Source organism: Staurois parvus, unplaced genomic scaffold (assembly GCF_062004578.1).
Source record: "Staurois parvus isolate SC_StPar_1 unplaced genomic scaffold, SC_StPar_1.0 ptg001008l, whole genome shotgun sequence".
NCBI classification, from domain to species: domain Eukaryota; kingdom Metazoa; phylum Chordata; class Amphibia; order Anura; family Ranidae; genus Staurois; species Staurois parvus.
The window spans coordinates 229,486-253,519 of record NW_028318804.1 but is presented as its reverse complement, the minus strand read 5'-3'; the positions used below and the strand labels follow the sequence as shown (position 1 = coordinate 253,519).

The 24,034-nt window shown below is 44.5% G+C and overlaps 1 protein-coding gene across 1 annotated transcript in view; it reads right to left on the bottom strand.

Moving 5' to 3' along the window:
• The window catches only part of PPP1R27 (protein phosphatase 1 regulatory subunit 27), a 48,856-nt gene extending 30,211 nt beyond the window's left edge, over nucleotides 1-18,645 (bottom strand). The window contains exons 1-2 of the mRNA XM_089657511.1: nucleotides 18,239-18,645; nucleotides 13,143-13,293 (exon numbers count right to left, since the gene is read on the bottom strand). Coding sequence (XP_089513637.1) covers nucleotides 13,143-13,293; nucleotides 18,239-18,404 — 317 coding nt within the window. The 5' untranslated portion in view covers nucleotides 18,405-18,645. The remainder of the gene's footprint in view (nucleotides 1-13,142; nucleotides 13,294-18,238) is intronic.
• Nucleotides 18,646-24,034: the final 5,389 nt, after the last annotated feature.

Genomic DNA, 24,034 nt, shown 5'->3' with positions numbered 1-24,034 from the left:
TCAAAAGAAATATCTGATACGCATTTTAGGGAAACTAGACTTCCCCTTCTTCAGGGCTTGGCCTATATAGTGTAAAGGTTTTAGGAAGAAATTATCTTTGTATCCTGAACTATTATTTATTTATTTCAGGTACTTATATTATTATTATTATACAGGCAGGGGCGGACTGACCATTTGGAAACTCGGGCATTGCCCGAGGGCCCGGGGTCAGTAGGGGGCCCTATGAGATGCCCCTGGTACCTTTTTCATAGGCTTTTTTAAGTTTGGGCAAGGACACAGGGGCCCCATGATCCCCTATTGCTCGGGGGCCCCATGAGTTGTCAGTCCACCCCTGTATACAGGATTTATATAGCGCCAACAGTTTGCTCAGCACTTTACAAAATAACGGGAGACAATACAGCAACAATACAGTTCAATACAAGAGGGAAAGGAGGGCCCTGATCCTTGGAGCTTACAATCTAGGAGGGAGGGGCTAGTGGTACAAAAGGTAGTAACTGTGGGGGATGGACTGGTAGGAGGAGTAGAAGATTCCATTATTAGCTAAGGGCAAGATAGGCTTCCCTGAAGAGATAGGTTTTCAGAGATCGCCTAAAAGTGAGCAGAGTAGGCGATAGTCTGATAAATTGGGGTGGAGAGTTCCAGAGGATGGAGGAAGCTCTGGAGAAGTCCTGGAGACGAGCAGACGAGGAGTGGAGAATACGGTTTGGGTGATATAGCGCCATCAATTTACGCAGCGCTTTACAAACATATATTGTACATTCACATCAATCCCTATCTCTCAAGGGGTGTACAATCTAAGTTCCCTAACTCACATTCATACATACACATACTAGGGCCAATTTAGACAGGAGCCAATTCACCTACCAACATGTCTTTGGAGTAGGGGAGGAAACTGGAGTACCCGGAGGAAACCCACACAGGCACAGGGAGAACATGCAAACTCCAGGTAGGTGGCTCTGTGGTTGGGATTTGAACCGACGAGACGACACTAGTACTGCCAGGTGGAAGTGCTAACCACTCTGCTGCCCAAACTAGAGCTGACATTTCTGTTCAAATAAACATTTCAAATGAACCTCCACGTGAGATGACCATTTTTTACTAGGTGCTCTTAACCACATATTCAGGATATGAGATAACAGACAGGCTTGGCGCGCCAAGATCCAAGTGTACACTGATCCAAGTCTAAGCTTACAGTAAATAAAATGCAAATGTTAAAGTGATCATAACGGAGTCACATAAAATATTTGCACGTCAAGCTGTTATGGAGCTTCTCTTGAATTTCCCTCATTTCCAATTACAGCACTCCTGTAAACCTTTCTAAGACGTGATAATCAAATTATGAGGGCTCAGAGGTGTGTTCCAGGGGCAGAGGGCATGCTCAGTTGTTACTAATAGTAGGCGCCACGCAGAAGAAAGCATGACCAAGCAGAAACTGGAAACACCGCCATCCTCCTGAATTTGCCCATAAACTGCCTAGCAGATGGAATGTGGAAGCTGATATAGTATGTCCAATATTCCGTGTCTTCCTCCCCAGTCGCATTATACAGGGAGGCAGTAGTAGAGGTTGTGTTACTGTTTCATTTTGGTTACTAGATAACACAGAGCAGAAATTCGCAGCTGCTGATAGCGGAACCAAACACCGAAGGACTGAAACTTTCTGTTTATGCCAAATAAGACAGGAGCAAAGGAGAAACACAGGCAGTCAATGATGCCACTTGCTTGGGTGCAGAGAGGTTTTCAGCAAAGTGGAGCACCAGCACCTATGATAGTTACTGGAATGATACATTGTGGGGTTGAATGTCAGATATATTCATGTAGCACCAGGGGCGGACTGACAACTCATGGGGCCCCCAGCAATAGGGGATCATGGGGCCCCTGTGCCCTTGCCCAAACTCAAAAAAACCTATGAAAAAGGTACCAGGGGCATCTCATGGGGCCCCCTACTGACCTCGGGCCCTCGGGCAGTGCCCGAGTTTCCAAATGGTCACCCTGTGCAGCACTAAACCCTTAGGACAGCGGTTCTCAACCTGTGGGTCGCAACCCCTTTGGGGGTCGAACGACCCTTTCACAAGGGTCACCTAAGACCATCGGAAAACACATATTTCCGATGGTCTTAGGAACCGAGACACCTCTCCTCTATCCGTCTCCAGGCAGGTCCACCCACATGCAGATAGACTCTATGAGGTTGTGGTGGGGGCGGCCGGAGGGGCTCGGCAGGGTGTCCCGCACTCCCGGATTGCTGCGCGCCTCTCACGCTGAACACCAGCACACTGACTGGCCCGCTCCCTCTTTCCTGTGCGTTATGAGCGGCCGGCCAGGCTAGAGGATCCTCCCCTGCAAGGGGCAGGTTGGAGGTGCCCCGCCGCCCATTGGCTGCCCTAGCACCTGCTGCATGTTTCCCCGGGCGGGCAGCTGCTCACAACAGCTGGACAGATGTGAGCCGGGCCCCCCTTTGTCTCCGGGGAGGGGGAATCTGGTTACCCGCACAGCTTATGCCCTACAGCAGCTCACCTCCCACGGAGGCTTCTCCTCACAGCACTTGTACGAGGGCTGGCACCGGGGCACACGGCCCGCTAGACTCTACATGCTACATACATTTTGTTGCTACATGAAGTAGCAACGAAAATAATTTTATGGTTGGGGGTCACCACAACATGAGGAACTGTATTAAAGGGTCGCGGCATTAGGAAGGTTGAGAACCACTGCCTTAGGGATTGCTCATGAATTGAGTCCCCCTATAGTCTTGCACAGCCAGGCAAGCTGAATTCTTTACACAAACTTGCATTTGGAGTCAGAAATCAGTCTTTCAGTGTTAGTTTTGCTATTTTATTGAGGGAATTAGAACTTGGATAGGGTAAGGGTGGTACAGGATGCCCAAGGGAATCGATAACTGAGGACAAACTTTCTGAAACTATTCACAAACTCCTCTTCTGTGACCCAGTCTCTGTTGGTGTGCTAGCCAGCATCTCCTAGTTGTACCACCCCAGACCCCCTAGATGCACTCCTCTTCGCCCAGCAATCTGGAGTCATTCTTCCTGAGCAGGGGATCTGGTTCCTTTAAATGAGGTGAACAGTCACTAGTAGGGGGCTAATCTGGTTTCCCACCAGAGTGCTCCTTCCCCTACCCACTCACTCCTTTCCTGTACCGCTTGTGGGTTGGCTGCTGCTACCAGGCCTATCAGCTGGGCTGCTCCTTACCTGCCATACAGGTGGTCCTCTCTCAAGGGGCCAGTGAATGCTGAGTTTTCCTCCTTTCTGGCTTCAGGCTCACAGGCAGGCCCCATCTCACTAGGCCTCCTAGCAGCCACACATCTTCATCCAACTCTCTACACCTCTGCCACCACCACAATGCTGCTGCTGAGCAGGCTCCAACACTTTTTAAGGGAGTCCAGCCCCTTGCCAAGCCTTCTGTTGGGGATTGGGGATCAAGAGTGCAGACAACCACTCCTCAGATCCAACCACTGCCTCCAAAACCCTCCTCCAAAAGCCTCAGAGCAGGGGGATATTCCAAAGGGGTTGACCTGCAGAGCCTCTCAGCCCTGTCCACAATGTGACCCCTCTGGCTATTACGCCTGAGCTACTAACCAGCTATCCATTAGGATCTAGCTCCCCCTGACTAAACTAGTAGGGTGTTACATTCATATATAAAGAGATAAATTGCCAATTCACGGCAAAACGACAAAGGCTCTTGACACCACCCATCAATCTGCCAAACCATGCTCTCTCACTGCCTCCCCACTCCATTGCTTTAATAGAGCTTGGTTTTCAGGTACAGAGGAACATGTGAAATCCCATATGTGATGGTATTTAGGTCTGAGCATTTAATCGCTAAGCCCAAACATTGTCCCATGGGAAGGGGGCTAGTGACTGAAAATTCTTTCATCATCCACCAGGATAGGCTCTGACACTAACCATACTTACTTGGAGTGGTCTCCTGCAGTGTGTGTGGGGGGGGGGGGGCTATTCAGAGGAACTTTCACTCTAAATAGGCATGTGCCTTACACACAACAAGAACCAGGAAGATTTTTAAAATCTTCAGAATCCCACTGAATTTTATGAGAAAGTTAATTGGTGGTTAAAGAGAACTTATCAGGATGCAAACATGGTAGCCGTGAATGTTGACCTTTTTTTTTTTAACGGTGCGGAGTCAGGGGCTGTACATACTCTGATAAAACCAATGGCAGTAAGAAATGCAGTGTACACTATATGGCCAAATGTTTGTGTACACCTGACCATCACACCAACTATATGGCCAAAAGTATTATGAGTGACAAAACCAGAGATTGCTTATCCATGGAATATCTGATTACTTTGGGGATCAGGAAGGAATCGTATTCTTGGGGTATTCTTAAAATCATAAAATGCTGTGACAGCAGGCAGCCCAGCCCACACACACAGAGAGAACACCTGAACTGAGCGATCCCACACAGTGACAGATCCGACACAATACATGACCACTGACACAGATCAGCAGGCCCAGCAAGCACTAGAAGAGCAGGCTGTGGGATCGTGATGATGTCATCACTCACTGACACATTGCACATGTTATAGATGGCTGGCTGGGTCACACTCACACAGTGTACTCCGCAGGTGCAGCTCCGCTTCCAATGATGAATAAGAAGAGAAGGGCTGGAACTCCACAGAGATCACCAGCCGGCTTGCAGTAAGGGACTGAGTCTGAGAGGATCACTGGAAGGAGTGGCAGCTCAGCTGCTACACTGGCCCAAGACACCCAGCATCTACCTCTGTCCATTCTTCCCCCCCGCCGCCCCTCCTCTCAGCTGAAGAATCGATCATGATGTGATGACATCCCACACAGAGTGAGTGCCAGGCAACCCTAGATGGCAGTGCGCCCTAGGCGGCTGCCTAGTTTGCCTAGTGGAAGCACTGGCCCAGGTTCTAGGTTTTAATTAATTAGGTTATTTTTCTATTGGTTGAACTTGGACATATGCCCTTTTTTTTCAACCCAACCATACAAATATCCCTCCAAGTGTTTTAGTTCAGGAATTTCCATATAAGAGCATGGTTAATGGTCCCATAATCCCCTGTAAGTAGTCCCTATCTCTAACCCATCAAGCTGCCACTCCTACTTCTGCTGCAAGCCTGAGTTCAATTTTTAGCTAGTATAAACAGTAGCATATGAGCACTGGGTAGTATAGAGAAAGGAAGCAGCCAGCATAGAAGAAGAAAAACCTAAAATCCTCCAAAGTATGCAAATACTGTTTTATTCACATTTTTACTGTTCAATTTTTAGCTAGTTTGTGCTGATTTTAAAGATCTTAAGATATTACATAGGCTGATCTGAAAATAATTGTAAAACTTTTGAGCAAATGTACTAAAATAATTTTTCAATGACTTCTTGGAGTTCTTTTTTGTTTTTTAATTTGGTCCCACATTAAGAAATCTGTCATCTGGAAATTCACGAGAAATCCTCTGGCCTTATCCCAAAAGGTGACCTGCTGTTGTTCTTGAGTGATCACTTGGAAAAAATGTCATGGGGTCTTATGTCACAGACTCTCAAGATGTGACAGGCCAGTCTCCTTCAGGGGTTGTTGCAGACTGAAGAACACATGGCTGCTGTCAAAGACGGGCCAGGTTAGGTGTGTAGCACCCTACTACATAGGTGCTAGGTTGAGCATCATTTATTTATTACAGGTACTTATATAGCACCATCAATTTACACAGCGCTTTACATATATTGTATATTCCCATCAGTCCCTAACCCTCAAAGAGCCCCTAGCTCACATTCAAACACTAGGGCCAATTTAGACAGGAGCCAATTAACCTACCAGCATGTCTTTAGAGCGTGGGAGGAAACCAGAGTATCCAGAGGAAACCCACGCAAGCACAGGGAGAACATGCAAACTCCAGGCAGGCTGTGCTGTGGTTGAGATTTGAACTGACAACCCTAGTGCTTCTAGGCAGAAGTGCTAACCACATATCCACTGTGCTGCCCATAGTATGTGTTTTGATAATTAAATTTAGTTGCCACATTGTAGTTAGTGTGGTTGTGATTGTTGTTAGATAAAAGCATAGTTGCACACTGTGATGGGTATTGCTGTGTTCTGCTAGTCAGGTCTGCTAAGTGAGTTCCGCTTCAACCAGCCTGATAGCTTCCTCTGCATCCAGAAAACTTGAGAAGTTTCTGGATGATAGGTGTGGAGCTAGGAGATTGGTAGCATGAATATTGATACAGCCCTGGCCTATCCCAGAGAGGCAGGCTCTGAAGGCATGCTGGGAAACTGTATATATTCAGCACACTGGGCTCTGGGTCTTTTCCTCTATAGGACTGGTCCAGCATGGAGGGGGCATTAGGTAACATATTGGCACTGGAGAGGTGGGGTTAAATATTACAGTCCCATAGGTAGTCAGGAGGTATTCAGCTATTAAAATAGATAAAGGCTCTCCGTAGCACAATGAAGGCTTGAGTGTGTAACAATAGGTGATATATTGGAGAGATGGGGTTAAATAATACAGTCCCATTCCTATGTGTTGGCTATCTTCTATACCTCCTTCGATGTCCATGTTGGTTAAAACTATTGCTGATGTGCGACAGATGGAGTACCTGACTTCTATACACGCCTGTTCGATTCCTGTGTTCGAGGCAGTGTGGCACCCATGGGACAATTTCTCCTCCTCCCGCCTTTCTACAGATGCTTAGTTTTGAGAGCCTCCTCAGTGTAACTATATGTCATTATTATGTTTGTATCCATGCAGATTTCTCCATTGATGTGCTTCTTTTTTCTCCTGTGATGTTTTATATATATGTGGAAAATCAATAAAAATTGTTAATATTAAAAAAAAAAAATAATAATACAGTCCCATAGGTAGTCGGGAGGTATTCAGCTATTAGAATAGATAAAGGCTCTCCGTAGCACAATGAAGGCTTGAGTGTGTAACAATAGGTGATATATTGGCGCTGGAGAGATGGGTTTAAATAATACAGTCCCATAGGTAGTAGGGAGGTATTCAGCTATTAGAATACTGTAGATAAAGGCTCTCCATAGCACAATGAAGGCTTCAGTGTGTAACAATAGGTGATATATTGGCGCTGGAGAGATGGGGTTAAATAATACAGTCCCATAGGTAGTAGGGAGGTATTCAGCTATTAGGATAGCACAGTCATGAGGCAGCACCATATAGAGTTAAGCTGGACTCTGTAGTGGAAGATAAAAGGAGAGAGAGGGGCACCAGACTAAGTGCAGTATTTGACAGTCATTTATTGCACACAATGGTATGTAACTCACAAGAGGTAAGTAGTTAGCATGCTGCAGAGGACTTGATGTGAGTCAGGAGGCCTGGCTCTCACCACAGCCGTGGCCCCCAGTTGTCCATCTACCCCCTCTCTTCTCTGCCTCTGGAACCTCTTCTGGATGACGTCCCTATGTACCCATGCTTGCTAACTACTTACCTCTTGTCAGGAGAACTGGCTTTCACCACAGTCGTGGCCCCCAGATGTCCATCTACCCTCTCTCTTCTCTGCCTCTGGAACCTCTTCTGGATGACGTCCCTATGTACCCATGCTTGCTAACTACTTCCCTCTTGCGAGGTACATACCATTGTGTGCAATAAATGATTGTCAAATACTGCACTTAGTCTGGCGCCCCTCTCTCTCCTTTTATGGAGATGGCATGCTGTCCTCCCAGGCAATGATACTGCATCTGTTGTCATAGGCCTCAGGTCTGCTAAGAGCTGACTGAGGGGCCATCTACTGAAGGTCTGGTCTGGTGTCACCGAGGAGGGCAACCGGCTGTCCTAGGGCCTTTTGTACAGACACTTCTGAAGGATCATAGAGACTTTGTGCTGCTAATACCTTTCTGGTGCTAGGGAGTCAGCTGCAGGTCCAGTTAAAGGAGATACCTTCTGGTGTCTGGAAGAGCTTTGTCCACCTAAGTAGTAGGTTAGGTGGACAAAGCTCTTCCGGAGGGGGCCCCATGAGATGCCCCTGGTACCTTTTCATAGGCTTTTTTGAGTTTGGGCAAGGACACAGGGGCCCCATGATCCCCTATTGCCCGGGGGCCCCATGAGTTGTCAGTCCGCCCCTGACTACTACTTTTAGGTTCTCTGCTCTTAAGGCTCTAAGAAACATATTTCTACCTATTGCTACTACTGCCACTACTACCTTAAAGCTAAAGTCTACTGTTTGCTGCAAATACCAACGTTATCATAGCTAGTCTTGAAGAATACTTAAGTCCTCAAGTGTACAAAGTTCTCATTTTTTAAGTATCCCACATAACGCCCTCAACCCCATCCAAGTTCTCCAGGAAATAAAAGCAATAAAAACAACAGCCCTAGACTGGTCATTGAAGAAACGTTTGAACGAGCCTAGGTATCTGGCTGCAGAGTGAAGACTGTTGGAAATCTGGACAGTATTACTGCGGCTTCTACAGGAGTAGCGCTACATGTGATTTTTTTGTTTGGTTGAAGGCCAATTGAACTCTCGTGTACAACACTATGGATAGACTCTAGGTGCAGTATAGTGATGGCCTTACAGTTCATTCAGCTGGTAAAGCAGTACAATAGTCTGCCTCCTGCTGTCATGCTTCAGGCTAGGTTGACATATGTGCGGGTGGTGCCGCTGCGGATCCGCACAAAAATCCGTGCAACCGCACCACCCACACAGAAGAATGCGGACCCGCAGGTGGGTGCCATTAATTCTCATGGCATGCCGCCCACACTGGAAATGGCAACCGTACTGGGAACCGAGGTTCCCGTGCGGGCTGCGTTTTCAGAAATGCAGGGACTTCTTCCCTGCATGTCCTGGGGCACAGGAATCTATTCAAATGAATGGGCTCTCGTGCCTGCGCAAAACGCAGCCCACAAGAACGTGGATATGTGAACCAGGGATCAGAGATGAATTGCTGCTCTCTGTATGGATCAGGGGCGGACTGACCATTTGAAAACTCGGGCACTGCCCGAGGGCCCGGGGTCAGTAGGGGGCCCCATGAGATGCCCCTGGTACCTTTTTCATAGGCTTTTTTGAGTTTGGGCAAGGACACATGGGCCCCGTGATCCCCTATTGCCCGGGGGGCCCCATGAGTTGTCAGCCCGCCCCTGATATGGATGCAGTGGTCACTCTGCAGTGGTCCAACATGCCACCTGTGACTCACAGCTAGTGCTTTCCAATCAACAGATCATCTTCTGTACAACCAGCTAGTCCATACATTGATCAAACTTTGGCCAGTCACCGCTGAACCAGCTGAATTTCGATCCCCATGTATGGTCAGCTTAACATTGAAGATATGTGTTCTGCTTCGAGCAATGTTTGGATCCAATGTTTTCTGTTCATAATAGAAACAACTGCAGGTACTGTATGTGTCCTTTTAGACAGTACATAGTCAATACTATGCAATTGTTCTATTGTCTTCAAAGGGTTGCTTGCAAACACTGCTTGATTAAAGATCATTTGTTTAAGAGACACAAGTCTGAATGTTGTATACCAGACAAATAGATACTTTGCTGTCCTTCCTATCTGTTATTATCAGTGATCTATTTATAAATAATGTAGAAAACTCCGGCCACACTTGTATTTAAACCGGAAATATTATATTTACTGATGTTTGAATCTGGTGTAAAATATTTCCCATGTAATTGCATTCATGGGCGTCTTTCCCTAGGAAGAACAGGACGTTAACCGAATGTTCACATATATGCGGTGCGGTATATCGCATGTGATTCGCACAGGAACCGCACTGCATTCCTGTGCAAATCACATGCGATTTGTGTGCGCTGCGATTGGATGCGATCTATTTGCAACACACCCTCACCAAAAATGTGCAGGACCCTTTTTTTGGTCTGCACTAGAATCAGAACGCATGGGTATTCACACCTATGCGACCCGATTCTGCACATCGCACCGCGTTTTGCAGACCACTTTCAAGGTGTTGTTAACTTTACTTACACATCCGCAGCGGTTCGCATGAACGGGGTGTGATTCTGCTGCGGTGCGGAATTCGCACTGAAAACACCGCATCAGTGTGAACCAGGGCTAAAATTTCTACAGTAAGAGGATGAGGTCTGTTAGAACTATTAAAATGAGGTGACAGCAGGATTGTACAGTCAAAAACAATACATGGACCCAAAGTAGGAACAGACAAAGATTATAGCTAATGCCAAAAGAGATTTATAGGATTATATTTGAAAAGCTGACTCATAATTAGATGACAAGGCACATGAAAAGGATCTATTTTAGTATCTGTTAGTGCAGAGCTTTCCAACCATTTTGCAGTTGTGGCACCCTAAAAAATTATACAAAATCTTGAGGCACCCCAGTCTAGAATGTAAACAACATAAATGTTATTAATCATTGGGAAACCTGAGCCTGGGACAATGAACACAACTACCTTGATGAAATTAACTTCACCCCGTCACACCAAAGACCCCCCATTACATCAAAGGAGCTCCTCCACATATCAGATGTTCACCAAACATATCATAGGTTCACCCATCACATCAGAGGTTCCCCCATCACATCAGAGGTCCCCTATCACAGGTCCTCCCATCGCATCAGAGGTCCCTCTATCACATCAGAGGTCTTCCCATAACATTGGAGGTCCTCCCATCACAACAGAGGTTCCCCATGACATCAGAGGTGGCCCCATCACATCAGAGGTCCCACCATCACATCAGAGGTCTTCCCATCACATTGGAGGTCCTCCCATCACAACAGAGGTTCCCCATGACATCAGAGGTGGCCCCATCACATCAGAAGTCCCTCCATTACATCAGAGGTCTTCCCATCACATTGGAGGTCCTCCCATCACAACAGAGGTTCCCCATCACATCAGAGGTGGCCCCATCACATCAGAGGTCCCTATAACATAAGTGGTTCCCCCATCAAATCAGAGGTTCATCCATCACATCAGAGGTTCCCCCAGCACATCAGACGACTCTGATCACATCAGAGGTTCTCCCCCTCACATATGAGGTCTTCCCTTCATATCAGAGGTTCCTCCATCACATCAGAGGTTCCACCATCACATCAAAGGTTCACCCATCACATCAGAGGTCCCCCCATCATGTCAGAGGTTGACCCATCACATCATGGGTCCCCCACCACACCAAAGACCCCCCCTTCTCATCAGAGCCCCCCCCCCTTCACATCAGAGGTTCACCCACCATTGATGAGCGCATACTGCCCTGAATATACAACGTAAGTACTGCTCAGTGCATAGTCCAGCCGCAGCAGTCAGTGAAATTCTGCAGGTGTAGGTTTTTTTATATTACACCAAATAATATTCCCTTATTTTTATTATAGGTAGGCTTTACAATAGATTCTGGGTATATAATCTATCATTCAGGACATATGGATGGTAGGCAATGAACAGGAAAATTGGAAAAGGTGATTAAACTAGAGAAATTGAGGGGAGGAGGAATTTTTGTAGGGACCATTTGAGGAAATGCAATACCCATTGAGACAAACATTATTTGTTGTAGTATAACAAAGATGTTGAGCTCCTGGGGTGCTCTTGCGGTTCTTCAAATACATTTTCCCTGGGTTAGCCCCTGCTGGTTGAACAAAGCCAAAGGTTTTATTGATATGTAAGTTAGTTGTATGGATACATGATGAAAGCTGAAAAATGTTAGGGACCATATTTCAGAACTGAATTTATCCATCTTCTGAAGATGTGGATGTATGCACCATGAAACACTTTGAAACTACAAAAATCCTGCATGATATGAGTTGGTTGCAACAGACACATGAGAGATGAATAAATTTATATTTGATCAATTACAAAAATGTGTATAGTTGTTTGACCAACGATATACATTTAGTGTGAAAAATCTTGTTGGGGAGTATATTGGCCTGTACAATTGAAGTACCATAAAAAGTCCCTTGATTGCAATTTTTCTGGTTGTGTCCACTGATGGCCTTCAGGCTCAGCTTTTACTAGACCAGACTTGGGTTCCAACTCTGCCTTTAACTAAACTAGGCACATCCTCAGTGTACTACCAAGTCCAAGTTCCAGTCTATAGTGTCAGCACCCTGGCACTTATGCCTTTCCACCTCCCTTGCAGACCCTGTCTTGACTTCTAGAGGTGTTTGAATGGGACTGTCAAAGGACCACCCTCAGCGTCTCAGGCTCTGCATACAGGCACTGCCAGGGTCCAGAATTGAACTCGCAACATCTGCCGTGCCTGGCTATGACTCTTTATGCTGTGTCACCTGAGATGCTGGACCTTGCCTCGTCTGACCCCTTGGACAATCTTGCCTTGTCTCTGGTTTCTGGTGAACCTTGCACTCTTTGTTCCTCCCATGAACTTCCTGATTTAAGTCATGTCTCTGCTCTTCCTATTTGCCCGATTACTATGCTCTCCCCAGCCGATAACTTGTTCCTTTGCATACCTGCAACTGTCCTTATCTTTACTACTACCTGTTACTGACCTTTGATTCCAACCTGCAGCAATTCATTATTGACTTTTGGCTTGTTCCTCAACTATGCCTCAGCTTGATCCCAATCTGCACCCATTTGTTATTGACTCTTGACTTGCTCCTCAACTATGCTTCTGCTTGATTCAAACCTGAAACCATATGTTATTGACTTTTGGCATGTTCCTCAACTACGCTTCTGCTTGATCCCAACATGCAATTACTTGTTACCAACCTTTGGCTTGCTTACTGTTACTGACTGCGCTTCTGCTTGATCCCTACCTGCTATAATTGCTACTGGACCCTGGCTTGCTCACCTCCTGGTGGGGTGATCTTAAGGACTGCAACCTGGTACTAACATGCAGCAAAACCCACCTCTACCATTGAAAGCTCAATACCCATTAGTGCATAGACCCTGCTCCTTGGTTGAGTCCGCGTCATCCGCCAGGGTGACCGGCTTGTGTACTTATCCAGCTGGTCAGTGGGAGCCTCTCTACTGCTAGAGCTATTGGTTTCTGAGCCTGACTTCTGACCCTGAGAGGTCACCAGTCCTCCATGTTCCGTGGTTATTGCTGAAGCAGCTCCTGTAAACAGAATGATATCTGAAGCCCTTGAGAAGGAGCATTTGGAATCTCCCAAAACCAGTTGGTTACCACCTCTCACTAAAAACAAATCATTTATTTCCAACCACCTTATTAATTCATCTTTCTGCCCATTTTTCTTTACAATACATACTGTAAGAGGTTAGTCTTGGTCCCATCACAGCGCTCACCTGGCAATGTGCGGATGTGCGTCACTACACGCCATGTGCAGAGGGGTCCAGCCGTTTTCATCTCTTTGCTCAATGTCCGCTCCATATTTTACCAACAGCTTGACGCATTCCAGATTCCCAGAGAGGACGGCTTCGTGCAAAGCACCCATGCCTGGGAGACAAAATTTAGTGGTCACAGTTCATATTCTACTTTTTTAGGATACTTTAGGATTTCCCTATTTCTATTTTTTTCTTCTGGAGAATTTGTATCCAACGTAACCTATTGCAACAGAACTCCAGGACAGGGGCGGACTGGGTCAACACCGTGCTGAGTAACAGTCAGCTTCCTCAGAGCTGAAGAAGAGGCAAGTCCTCGAAATGCGTCAGCCTATTGGATGTCTACACTCCCTATTGTGGACTGTTACTCAGCGCGGTGTTGACCCAGCTGTTCTTTATGATGTGCCTTGACTATATCGTCATTTGTGAGTACAACACCTACTTTATTTTTTATTAAACATTTTTTATGGTAATGCACTAGGCCCGTGCGCCCTCTCTTTGTTCTTTCCTCATTGGCCTTCCATTGTACTTGATCATGCCAAAGTGCCAGCGACCCCGAGTGCCTAAGAAAAGAGGCTGAGTTGGGTACACCTTAAGCAAGGAGGAAACCTGCAGGAGCAAGGGATAAGGTAAGTATTTGGCCTTTTTACTGGTATCAAATGCATGAACAACCATTTAACTCTTGAAACATCACTCAATGTATTTTTTAAACGCAAGCAGTTTAAGCACCTGAAATTGACCTGATATCAGCGTCTTGCAGCTTCTGTATAGCAGGGCTGGTGAGTCAGAGGAAGAAGCAGCACAAGAAGCCAATTAATTCATGTGCCCGACAAGAAGCATGCTGATAGGAGTAGAGAGAGCTCCTCACGGTGCCGATTCTCTTTCATTGTCTGTTCACAGGCTGGGAACGGGTCCTTGTCTATATAAACTATTTGTAGCACCCTCTAGTGTGCTACTAGAACTATGTAGTGAATGATAAGTAAAATCATTGTGTGACTCGCGATTAAGGTCCGGTTATTGCAGGTCTGCTGGATGACTCTACAGGTTGTGGCTCTTTCACCTCCTCCTGGCTCTGGAGGATCATAGAACCTTCCAGAGGTTGGTAAGAAGAAGGGGTGGAGGCCTAATCTGCATATTCATGGGGGGTCCGGCCAATCCCAGGCTTGGAGGCCCTGGTAGAGTGGTGGACTGGCCTATAAGTATAGGAGAGTCAGGCTGACAGGGGAGTCGGGTGGAAGATGGAGTGCTGGGGAGACTGAGGAGTCTAGGAGGGGCCCCCTAGGTCTGGGGGGGCAGCCTCTAGGCTGGGCTCGGTCTGGCCCAGGAGGATACATTCTCTAGAGAGATGCAGATGGGATCAGGCCTGGAGCACCAGGGAACAAAGAGGACCGTGTGAGTACAGCACACTTTGGGATCTACAAGGGGAAAGATTGCCACACATAGCAAGCTTTCCAAGGACAGCATTGAGCTCAATCCTTTTATTCTTGATCCGGGAGATCTTCCGAGAAGCCAGGAGGGTTGGTAGTTTCTCTAGGCGCCAAGGAGCTGGGAGTAGCTCCAAAGGGGGAAGGAATCTCTGCATATATCTACAGAAAGCAAAGTGATTTTTGAAGAGCTGCTAGTCCATCGCCCATAAGGGGCAGCTGCTACTGATCCATAACGACCGACAGCTTTCAGGAAAAGGAAAGTTCAGGATCTGCTTTGTTCATAAGAAAGATGTGTCCCCCTTCCATTATTTCAAGTCGAATTGGGCATCCCATAATCCCAATTTCCCTGTCCAAGTTGAATTCCCCTAATAAACCAACAAAACCAAGTTCATGGACTGGTCACTGTCTCTGGATACAAGTCTGTGTGAAGAATACCAGTTGTCTGGCTGTGTGGAGGGAAGCTTAGAGATACCCACAACACAGTGACACTCAAGAGGGTAGCGCTACATATTACTATAAAATGATTAAATATTGTCTATGTATTGAGAGACTGACATATTTCTGTATAAGACATACCTGGAGAGGTATAGACATGATAATATCAGCTATGATATAGGGATACATAGTTATATTTGTAGTATTATGTTTATTCTTCATCTGATTAGTCCATCTTGTACTCCAAGGCTTACCATGCCCGAGTTTGTCCATTACGCTGGCTTTATTATGCCCCATATAAGCTTTTATTAAATAAATATTTCTATAATTTTTTATTCGATTTGCGGAAATATTTTTCTTTTATCTGTGGGGACAAAATCAGCTTCTACTTTTCTTTATCCCTATTTCCGTGTCTATTAAAAAATGTTAAAGTTGACTTTGTTGGCTAACTTTATAGAGAAATGCTGACCATATGGTCAACTGAGCATTCAAAAACAAATTCTGAAGATAACAATAGACATAAGGCAGGGTTCAAGAAATCTGACTGTTGTACAATCGTTCAGCGATAATGATTCTGACTAGGAAAAGGCAAAACTGAATGGTTTCATTTCTCCCAAATTTTATGGGAATGCATTGGAGTCAATTAGGAAGGCAACATTAGGGTGGCTTGGTAATTTTGAAAGGTGCAATTGGCTCCTCAGGGTATATGAAAGCTTCTTTTACTGATTCTGGACCTGTTCCAGAGCCAAAAAGGGCCCTTTTGATACCCTCATTATATTACTGTTCTTTTTTTCACAGAAAGAGTGAATGGACAAAAGTTACATTTATAGCGACAGTACCAAATAGAGATCAAATACATAAAAAAACACAAATACCAGGAATGCTAAATCAAATAAACTAAATGATCTTAAAGGATAAGTTCACCTTTTGCAACATGTTACATTGTTACCATATTCAGGATGTAACATGTTACGAATGGACCCCCCCTCTTATTGATCGCTGGTGCAATGCTTTAGAGACTCTAGAAACAAAAAATAACAAATGCACTTTTTTTTACCTGCAAAAAAATGTGCATTTATAATTTTTTTAGAAGGTGAACTTATCCTTTAAATACACAAAAAAAAACATCCTGTAAAAAAAGAAAAGAGTGGATTTTACATCGGCAGTTCAGTATGCAAAATTGTACCATTGGTGAAATCAGTATTTTTGCTAAAATCAACCCCCTAATACAATGGTCTCCAAACTGGAGGGGCCAAAACAGCCCTTTGCTTGCTTTAATTCCGCCCTTGGGGCACTTTTTCACTCACTGATACCAACAATGGGGTATAAGCCCCCCTACTGACACCAATGAAGGGGCACAATTCCTTCCAATGACAACAGCAAATGGGGCCCACTGACACCAACGATGGGAAACAGTTCCTCCCAATAACACCAACAATGGGGTCCAATGATGCCAATGAAAAGGCACAATTTCTCTCAATGACACCAATGATGTGGAACAATTTCTCCAATCCTACCAACAATGGGTCCAATGACACCAATGATGGGGCACAATTCCTCCCACTTACACCAAAGAAGGTGCTAATTTTTTCCCATTGATGTTTTCTACTCCCATTGACCATAGTCTGGCCCCCATAAATTCTAAAGGATGGTAAATTTGCCCTTTGTTTAGAAAGTTTGGAGACCCCTGCTCTAAAACTGATTGGTCTTAAAATGACACTAAACTCTAGTTTTTACAAAAATCCTGTCTATATGCCCAACTTGTACATTCTTCTGGATATATTATGCCTTATTTGAGCCTTTAGAATTTTTTAATACAATTTCCTCCAATTTCTAGTTAATATAATGACTGATATTATCATGTCTATATCTCTCCAGATATGTCTTAGATAGACATATAGAAATACCTCAATCTCTCAATATATAAAGACAATATTTAAGCTGTACATTCTTCTAGTCATATTACTCCTTATTTGTGCTTTCAGAATTATTGAATACAATTCTCTTAAATTTTTAACCAACAAATATATTGACTGATATTATCATATCTATAGTTCTCCAGATATTTATTTATTTATTTCAGGTACTTATATTGCGCCGTCAATTTACACAGCACTTTATATATATATTGTACATTCACATCAGTCCCTAACCCTCAAGGGGTGTACAATCTAAGGTCCCTAACTCACATTCATACATACACATACTAGGGCCAATTTGGACAGGAATCAATTCACCTTCAGATATGTCTTATAAAGACATATAGAAATATATCAAATATGTCAATCTCTCAACATATAGACAATATATATAATGCCCACGTTTGTACATTAGTCTATATTACGCCCCATATGAGCTTTAGAATTATTTAATACAATTTTCTACAATTTTTAGTGCGTTTGTCGAAAAAATATTTTTCTTTGGGTCAAAATAAGCCTCTACTTTTCTTTATCACTTTATCACATTGTATTGGTCGAGGTTGTCCGAAGACCAATAATCATCACCGGGGCGGACTGACAACTCATGGGGCCCCCGGGCAATAGGGGATCATGAGACCCCTGTGTCCTTGCCCAAACTCAAAAAAGCCTATGAAAAAGGTACCAGGGGCATCTCATGGGGCCCCCTACTGACCCCGGGCCCTCGAGCAGTGCCCGAGTTTCCAAATGGTCAGTCCACCCCTGAATCATCACGTAAGTATATAGAGTTCTTGATGTTATAGTATGTTCATGCTTTATTAGAATTTTCTCCCCTATTAGTTGCCAACCAATGAAAATTTGTTTCTAGTATTTTTGAATATCTACAGAAATGCTTTATTCTGCATCTGGTACCACCAGTCTTTTTGGGTCAACATCTACAGATGTTCTTCATCAAAACTTAAAAAAAAAATAGCTAAAAAGTACAAGCCCTGCATTAGACGTTGTACCTCGTTGAAAGTAAACATCTCCCGAGCAGCAAACAAACAAGTGCCACCTACAAACTCATGCCATTGGTGGAGAGGGTCCAACTCGTTGGAGCTTACAATTATGACCAAGAGTGGGCAAACCCCCGGAGGCAGAGAGCCATGGTGCGCAACATTTGTGGCTATTTTTAAAGATCTTCAGCAAGGCTTCCTTTACCTGCTGGAACAGTTTGACCAAATCCCCCCCAAAAAGTCATTATTCTGTCAGCTCCTTATCTATTGACTATTGATGCCCTCACCTGTTAAGTAGATTTTATCCAGTGTCACTTTTCTAGCACGTATAAACCTCCCAACTTGCTCCAGGTCACCCTGTCGAATGTGATCCAAGAAGACAACTTCGTTTGGAAAACGCACTGACCGCGTCGACCTCAGGCTCCGCGACTGCCGGGTAGGGTACAACTTCATCTTGAGGATGCCGTGATCGGGGGTGGCGGAAGGTGAACTTAGCGCCAGCGCTGTCTGATAGATTGTCTCCACAAAAAGTAGAATCGGGTTTTGGGTACTGCTCCACCGACCGTGGCAAATCCTTAGGCCACTTTTGAAAAAAAGTTTGTTTTTAAGGGTCCGTCGCCCTGAGACACAGATCTGAAGGCTGATGACCAATTCCACAGGAGCAAAAGCGGCACACAAAACCCCCCTTTTTATAGCTCTGCCTTCCTATCTATTTAAGGGACACTCATCTCATCTCACTGTAAGGCAAACGACCGATGCAGACGCCCACTGCAGTTCATGGAAAAGCTCATCTTACCAGGTCAACTGATCGAGAGAGCAGCTGCTACTCAGAGCTTTGCAGGGTCACAAGCAAGAAACAAAAATTGGCTGCAAGTTTGGGGTGGGGAAAGAGCGCTCGCACGGCCATCCCTGACAAGCCCTGTCGACGTGATCAGACAGCTATCTGTCCACACACATAAGGAGGAAACTAGGACACCACTCGCTAAATGGGGGTCAACCACGCTAGGTCAGTCTGTCTAGCCATGTCCAAAATTATAGGCAACTGCAGAAAGGAAGGCTTTAATGCTACAGAAAATGGCTGCACTGATGCCAAGATAATAGCTCCCCCCATCCTTTCCCAAAGCTACATAGTTTAAATTGCAAGACAGATTAAGAAAATAATTATTATTATTATTATACAGGATTTATATGGCGCTAAAAGGTTTGCTCAGCGCTGTACATTATAGTGGGGGACAGTACATGAGACAATACAGTAACAATACAATACACAAGGGGTTCGAGGGCCCTGCTCTTTCGAACTTACAATCTAGGAGGGAGGGGATAGTGGTACAGGAGGAAGTGGCTGTGGGGGATGGAGTGGTAGGAGGAGATCGGCTGTTAGGTGAGGGCGGGGTAGACTTCCCTGAAGAGATGGGTTTTCAGGGTGCGCCTAAAGGTGAGGAGGGTAGGCGACAGTCTGATGGATTGGGGTAGTGAGTTCCAGAGGATGGGGGAAGTCCTGGAGAAGTCCTGCAGTCGGGCGTGAGAGGTGGAGACCAGGGAGCTAGAAAGTAGGAGGTCTTGTGAGGAGCGAAGAGTACGGGTATGGTGGTATTTGGGTGTCAGGTCGGTGAGGTAGTTTGGGGCAGTGTTATGAATGGCTTTGTATGTCAGTGTTAGTAGTTTGAATTTAATGCGTTGGGCAATCGGGAGCCAGTGAAGGGAATGACAGAGGGGGGTGGCAGATACGGAGCGGTTGGTAAGGTGGATGAGTCTGGCCGCTGAGTTCAGGATAGACTGAAGCGGGGATAGTCTGTGATGAGCTAAGCCGGTGAGGAGGGAGTTGCAGTAGTCGAGTCGTGAGATAATAAGGGAGTGAACAAGTAGTTTAGTAGTCTCTGGGGTTAGGAACAAACGTATTTTGGAGATGTTGCGGAGGTGGAGCCTGCATGAATTAAAAGACTTTAGCACATATGGCTTGAAAGGAGAAAGCAGCGTTGCCATACAAGAGGAAAACAGTTTAAAGGGAAGCTATCCCTCAGCAATCCTGCACAGCCAATATACATAGTAATAAAGTGGAGCTATCGGTGAAAAAAATAATAGCACACACGATACAGTCTGTCTCGAGCATTAATGGCAGTTTTTGTTTTTCCAAATCTCCCGTAACATAGTTATTACCAGATGATCCTGCAAGTAGATGCACTGCCTTTAAGAGGGTGACAATAGGGGCGGACCTCGGTTTACGAACGCCTCGGTTAACGTAATTTTCGGTTTATGAATGAAGGTCCAATGAAAATAATGCCTCGGTTTACTAATTTTTTTCACAATACAAATGGATTCATTGCTTTTCAATGCATTTACAAATTTTTTTTAATCATGTCCCTGTACAATATTTGTGCCTTTAAAGTGCACTTTATAAAGAGTTTTGAACAGATAAGACTTTTTTCTGACCTCCAGAACGGATTAATTGGTTTTTAATGCATTTACAAATTTTTTTTTTTAATCATGTCCCTAATGCCTTTAAAGTGCACTTTATAAAGAGTTTTGAACAGATAAGACTTTTTTTACTTTTTATCTGACATCTGGAATGGATTAATTGGTTTTCAATGCATTTACGACTTTTTTTTTTTAATTATGTCCCTTTATGCCTTTCAAGTGCACTTTATAAAGAGTTTTGAACAGATAAGACTTTTTTCTGACCTCCAGAACGGATTAATTGGTTTTCAATGCATTTACAATTTTTTTTTTAATCATGTCCTTGTACAGTATTTATGCCTTTAAAGTGCACTGTATAAAGAGTTTTGAACAGATAAAACTTTTTTTACTTTTTTCTGACCTCCAGAACAGATTAGTAAATTTACAGTGCATTTACAAATTAATTTTTAATCTTGTCCCTGTACAGTTATGCCTTTAAAGTGCATTTTATAAAGAGTTTTGAACAGATAAAACTTTTTTTGACTTTTTTCTGACCTCCGGAACGGATTAATTGGTTATTAATGCAGTTACAATTTTTTTTTAATTATGTCCCTTTATGCCTTTAAAGTACACATTATAAAAAGTTTTAAACAGATAAAACTTTTTTTGACTTTGTTCTGACCTCCGAAACGGATTAATTGGTTTTCAGTGCATTTACGAATTTGATTTTTAATCATGTCCCTGTACAGTATTTATGCCTTTAAAGTGCACTTTATAGAGAGTTTTGAGCAAATAAAATACTTTTTTTTTACTTTTTTCTGACCTCCGGAACGGATGAATTGGTTTTCAATGCATTCCTATGGGAAACTGCGTTTCGGTTTCCGAATTTTTCACAATATGAAAAGTCCTGCAGAACGCATTAAATTCGTAAACTGAGGTATGCCTGCAATGTTCTGCATTGAAAGACACAGAAGTGTTTCCACACAGTGGACAGGGTGGTCTTGAACAGACATTTAGTTTTAAATGCACTAAAAAATCTTTTTTGTATTATGTTTGGCATCAGGCCTAGTAATATGATACATAATATAGTATGATACATAATACATTTTTTGTGACCCTGTTGCAAATTTGATAACCTAGAGATTCTGTCATTAACAACACTTCCTGCTGCAGGCTGACAACGCTAAGCCACTTTTTGCAATTAGCAGCAGCGTTGTCAGCCTGCCATGAAAGCTCCTTCATTTGGTTGTTGGGCTGCCCAGTGGTGTATTTAGGTTTTGTGCTGCCCCAGGCAACACCAAAATTGGCGCAGAGAGAGCCCGACATTGACCAAGAACACCCCTGCCCCCACCCGAGACAGCCTTCCACTACCATTGCCCCCCATACTCCACCCACCATCCCCCATGGAGAGAGAGAAAGACACTCACCTTCACAGCTCTGGACATCCCCAGGAATGAGAGTCGGGCTGTGGGTAAAATGTCATGAAACCCGCAGCCTCTTTTGGAACCCACCAGGTCCCCATGCCGTGTGTGTCCTTTCTTCCATCCCTTCTTCTGAGGGGCAATGCTGCCCCCCCTGAAAAATGCCACCCTAGGCAAATGCCTTGTTTGCCTTATGGTAAATACACCCCGAGGCTGCCTATCTGATAAACAGTCCAAAAGTCCAGATGGAATGTACGACACCACTGATAAAAGGTTTATCATCCAGCGGCATGGCCAACCGCCACCAACCACCACAAGAAGAAGTCGCTCCATAGATATCTGGTTTAAGCACCTTTGGGATCTTTGCGTTTACCTGCTGGCCTTCCTTCCTCTCCTCCTGACCTAAACCAGATTGAGCATACATGGGAGTATGAGATTGTAAGTTACAATCGAAGACTATTTCCTCATTTGTTGGTCATTGCTTACTCCATCACTTTGTCTATCGAGTTTTCCCTGAAGAAGAGCAAGTCACGAAACGCGTCAGTTATGATACAATTTGTATAAGAAGTATTATTTTGCTTTTCTTTGGGGTGCTCCAAGAGCAATTGTCTGCTCTATGCAATGTGTATGGATTCATGGTAGTTTTGATTTTATCAAATATGTGGGGTATACTATTTTTGGGGCTGTGTTAATGGGTTTTATGTTTGGAATAGTAAAGCTTTGTTAAACTTTTTAAATGTTTGTTGTTTGACATGGTGCCCTTAAAATCCCTGCCACCTGTAGCAATCATGCCCACAGAGATGGGCGTGGTTCAACCATTTTGTCTCCAATATCCATCATGGCAAAGGATCCTCCATCTTGTACAAACATATTCCCCGCATTCTCCCCATTCCTCTCTGTTCATACACAGGGACATATGGCCTGTGTGTTAGAAGTACATATAAAATAGGTAGTGAGCGCTCTAATAGATGTCAGCAGCTAGAACACAATAGGCAACCACAATGCCTTAAATATAAACAGTCAAACTAAAATAATGAAGTGCAGCGCTAAGAAGAAAAAAGTCAATAGAGTGATAATCTGGTATCACAATGGTGTACTGTAGAGGTACGGAATCCCACGGCTTCCACTTTATCAGAATGACAGAAATGCGCACTCACCGGAAACGCATGGGTTATGCGCATGTGTGATTATGCATCACGGGCAATGGGAACATCAGAATCCAGGCAGCCAGGCGTCTCCCTCACGGTGGGTCATCACAGACTCCTGTAACAGGTCCGGGGGATCCCCTTAAGGTAAGCCAGTTGTTCCCTTCTCCAGGAAAAAACCTCCTCTGAGTGTGGAAGGTACAGCCTGGTGAGTTTATTTTAGTCAATTTAAAGTAATTAGTTGAGGTCCATGTGGTGTACACATTGTCCAGAGGGTGAGCGCTGCTCCAGACCTGGGCGGTGGCCTCATTCACACAGAGAAAGCACTTTTGCCATCCTGAGAGGAGGTTTTTTCCTGGAGAAGGGAACAACTGGCTTACCTTAAGGGGATCCCCCGGACCTGTTACAGGAGTCTGTGATGACCCACCGTGAGGGAGACGCCTGGCTGCCTGGATTCTGATGTTCCCATTGCCCGTGATGCATAATCACACATGCGCATAACCCATGCGTTTCCGGTGAGTGCGCATTTCTGTCATTCTGATAAAGTGGAAGCCGTGGGATTCCGTACCTCTACAGTACACCATTGTGATACCAGATTATCACTCTATTGACTTTTTTCTTCTTAGCGCTGCACTTCATTATTTTAGTTTGACTGTGTGTTAGAAGTGTCACAGGCCGGCCAGGGCACAGCAGGGAGCCCCGAGCTATAAACCATTTTTGAGCTGGGTGGGCTGGGAAGCTGAGTAATCTGGCACTTCGTAAAAAGATAACCCAAGCCTTCCCCTGAGTTCAAACACATTCCAGAGGAGTAGAGACTAGGTAACACTTTTAAAATCCATTTATGTCTCATATCTTTGAATGTGAGAGACTTACATAAAAACCAGGTATATCTTCAAATTGGCCACGAGAAGACATACAGTTTGATAGGTCACACTCCCTGACTGTAATACCTAGGAAAGCAGAAAATTACATCTCTGGAACCCTTCAAATATGTATTTCATATTTCAAATCTACCCATTCCACAGATGCGTCTGCATAATAATCTACCCGTGGGTGGAATGTCACTTGTGCATAGGGAAAGTTATGAGCAAAATATGAACTACAAGAGATTTTAGGTACCCGC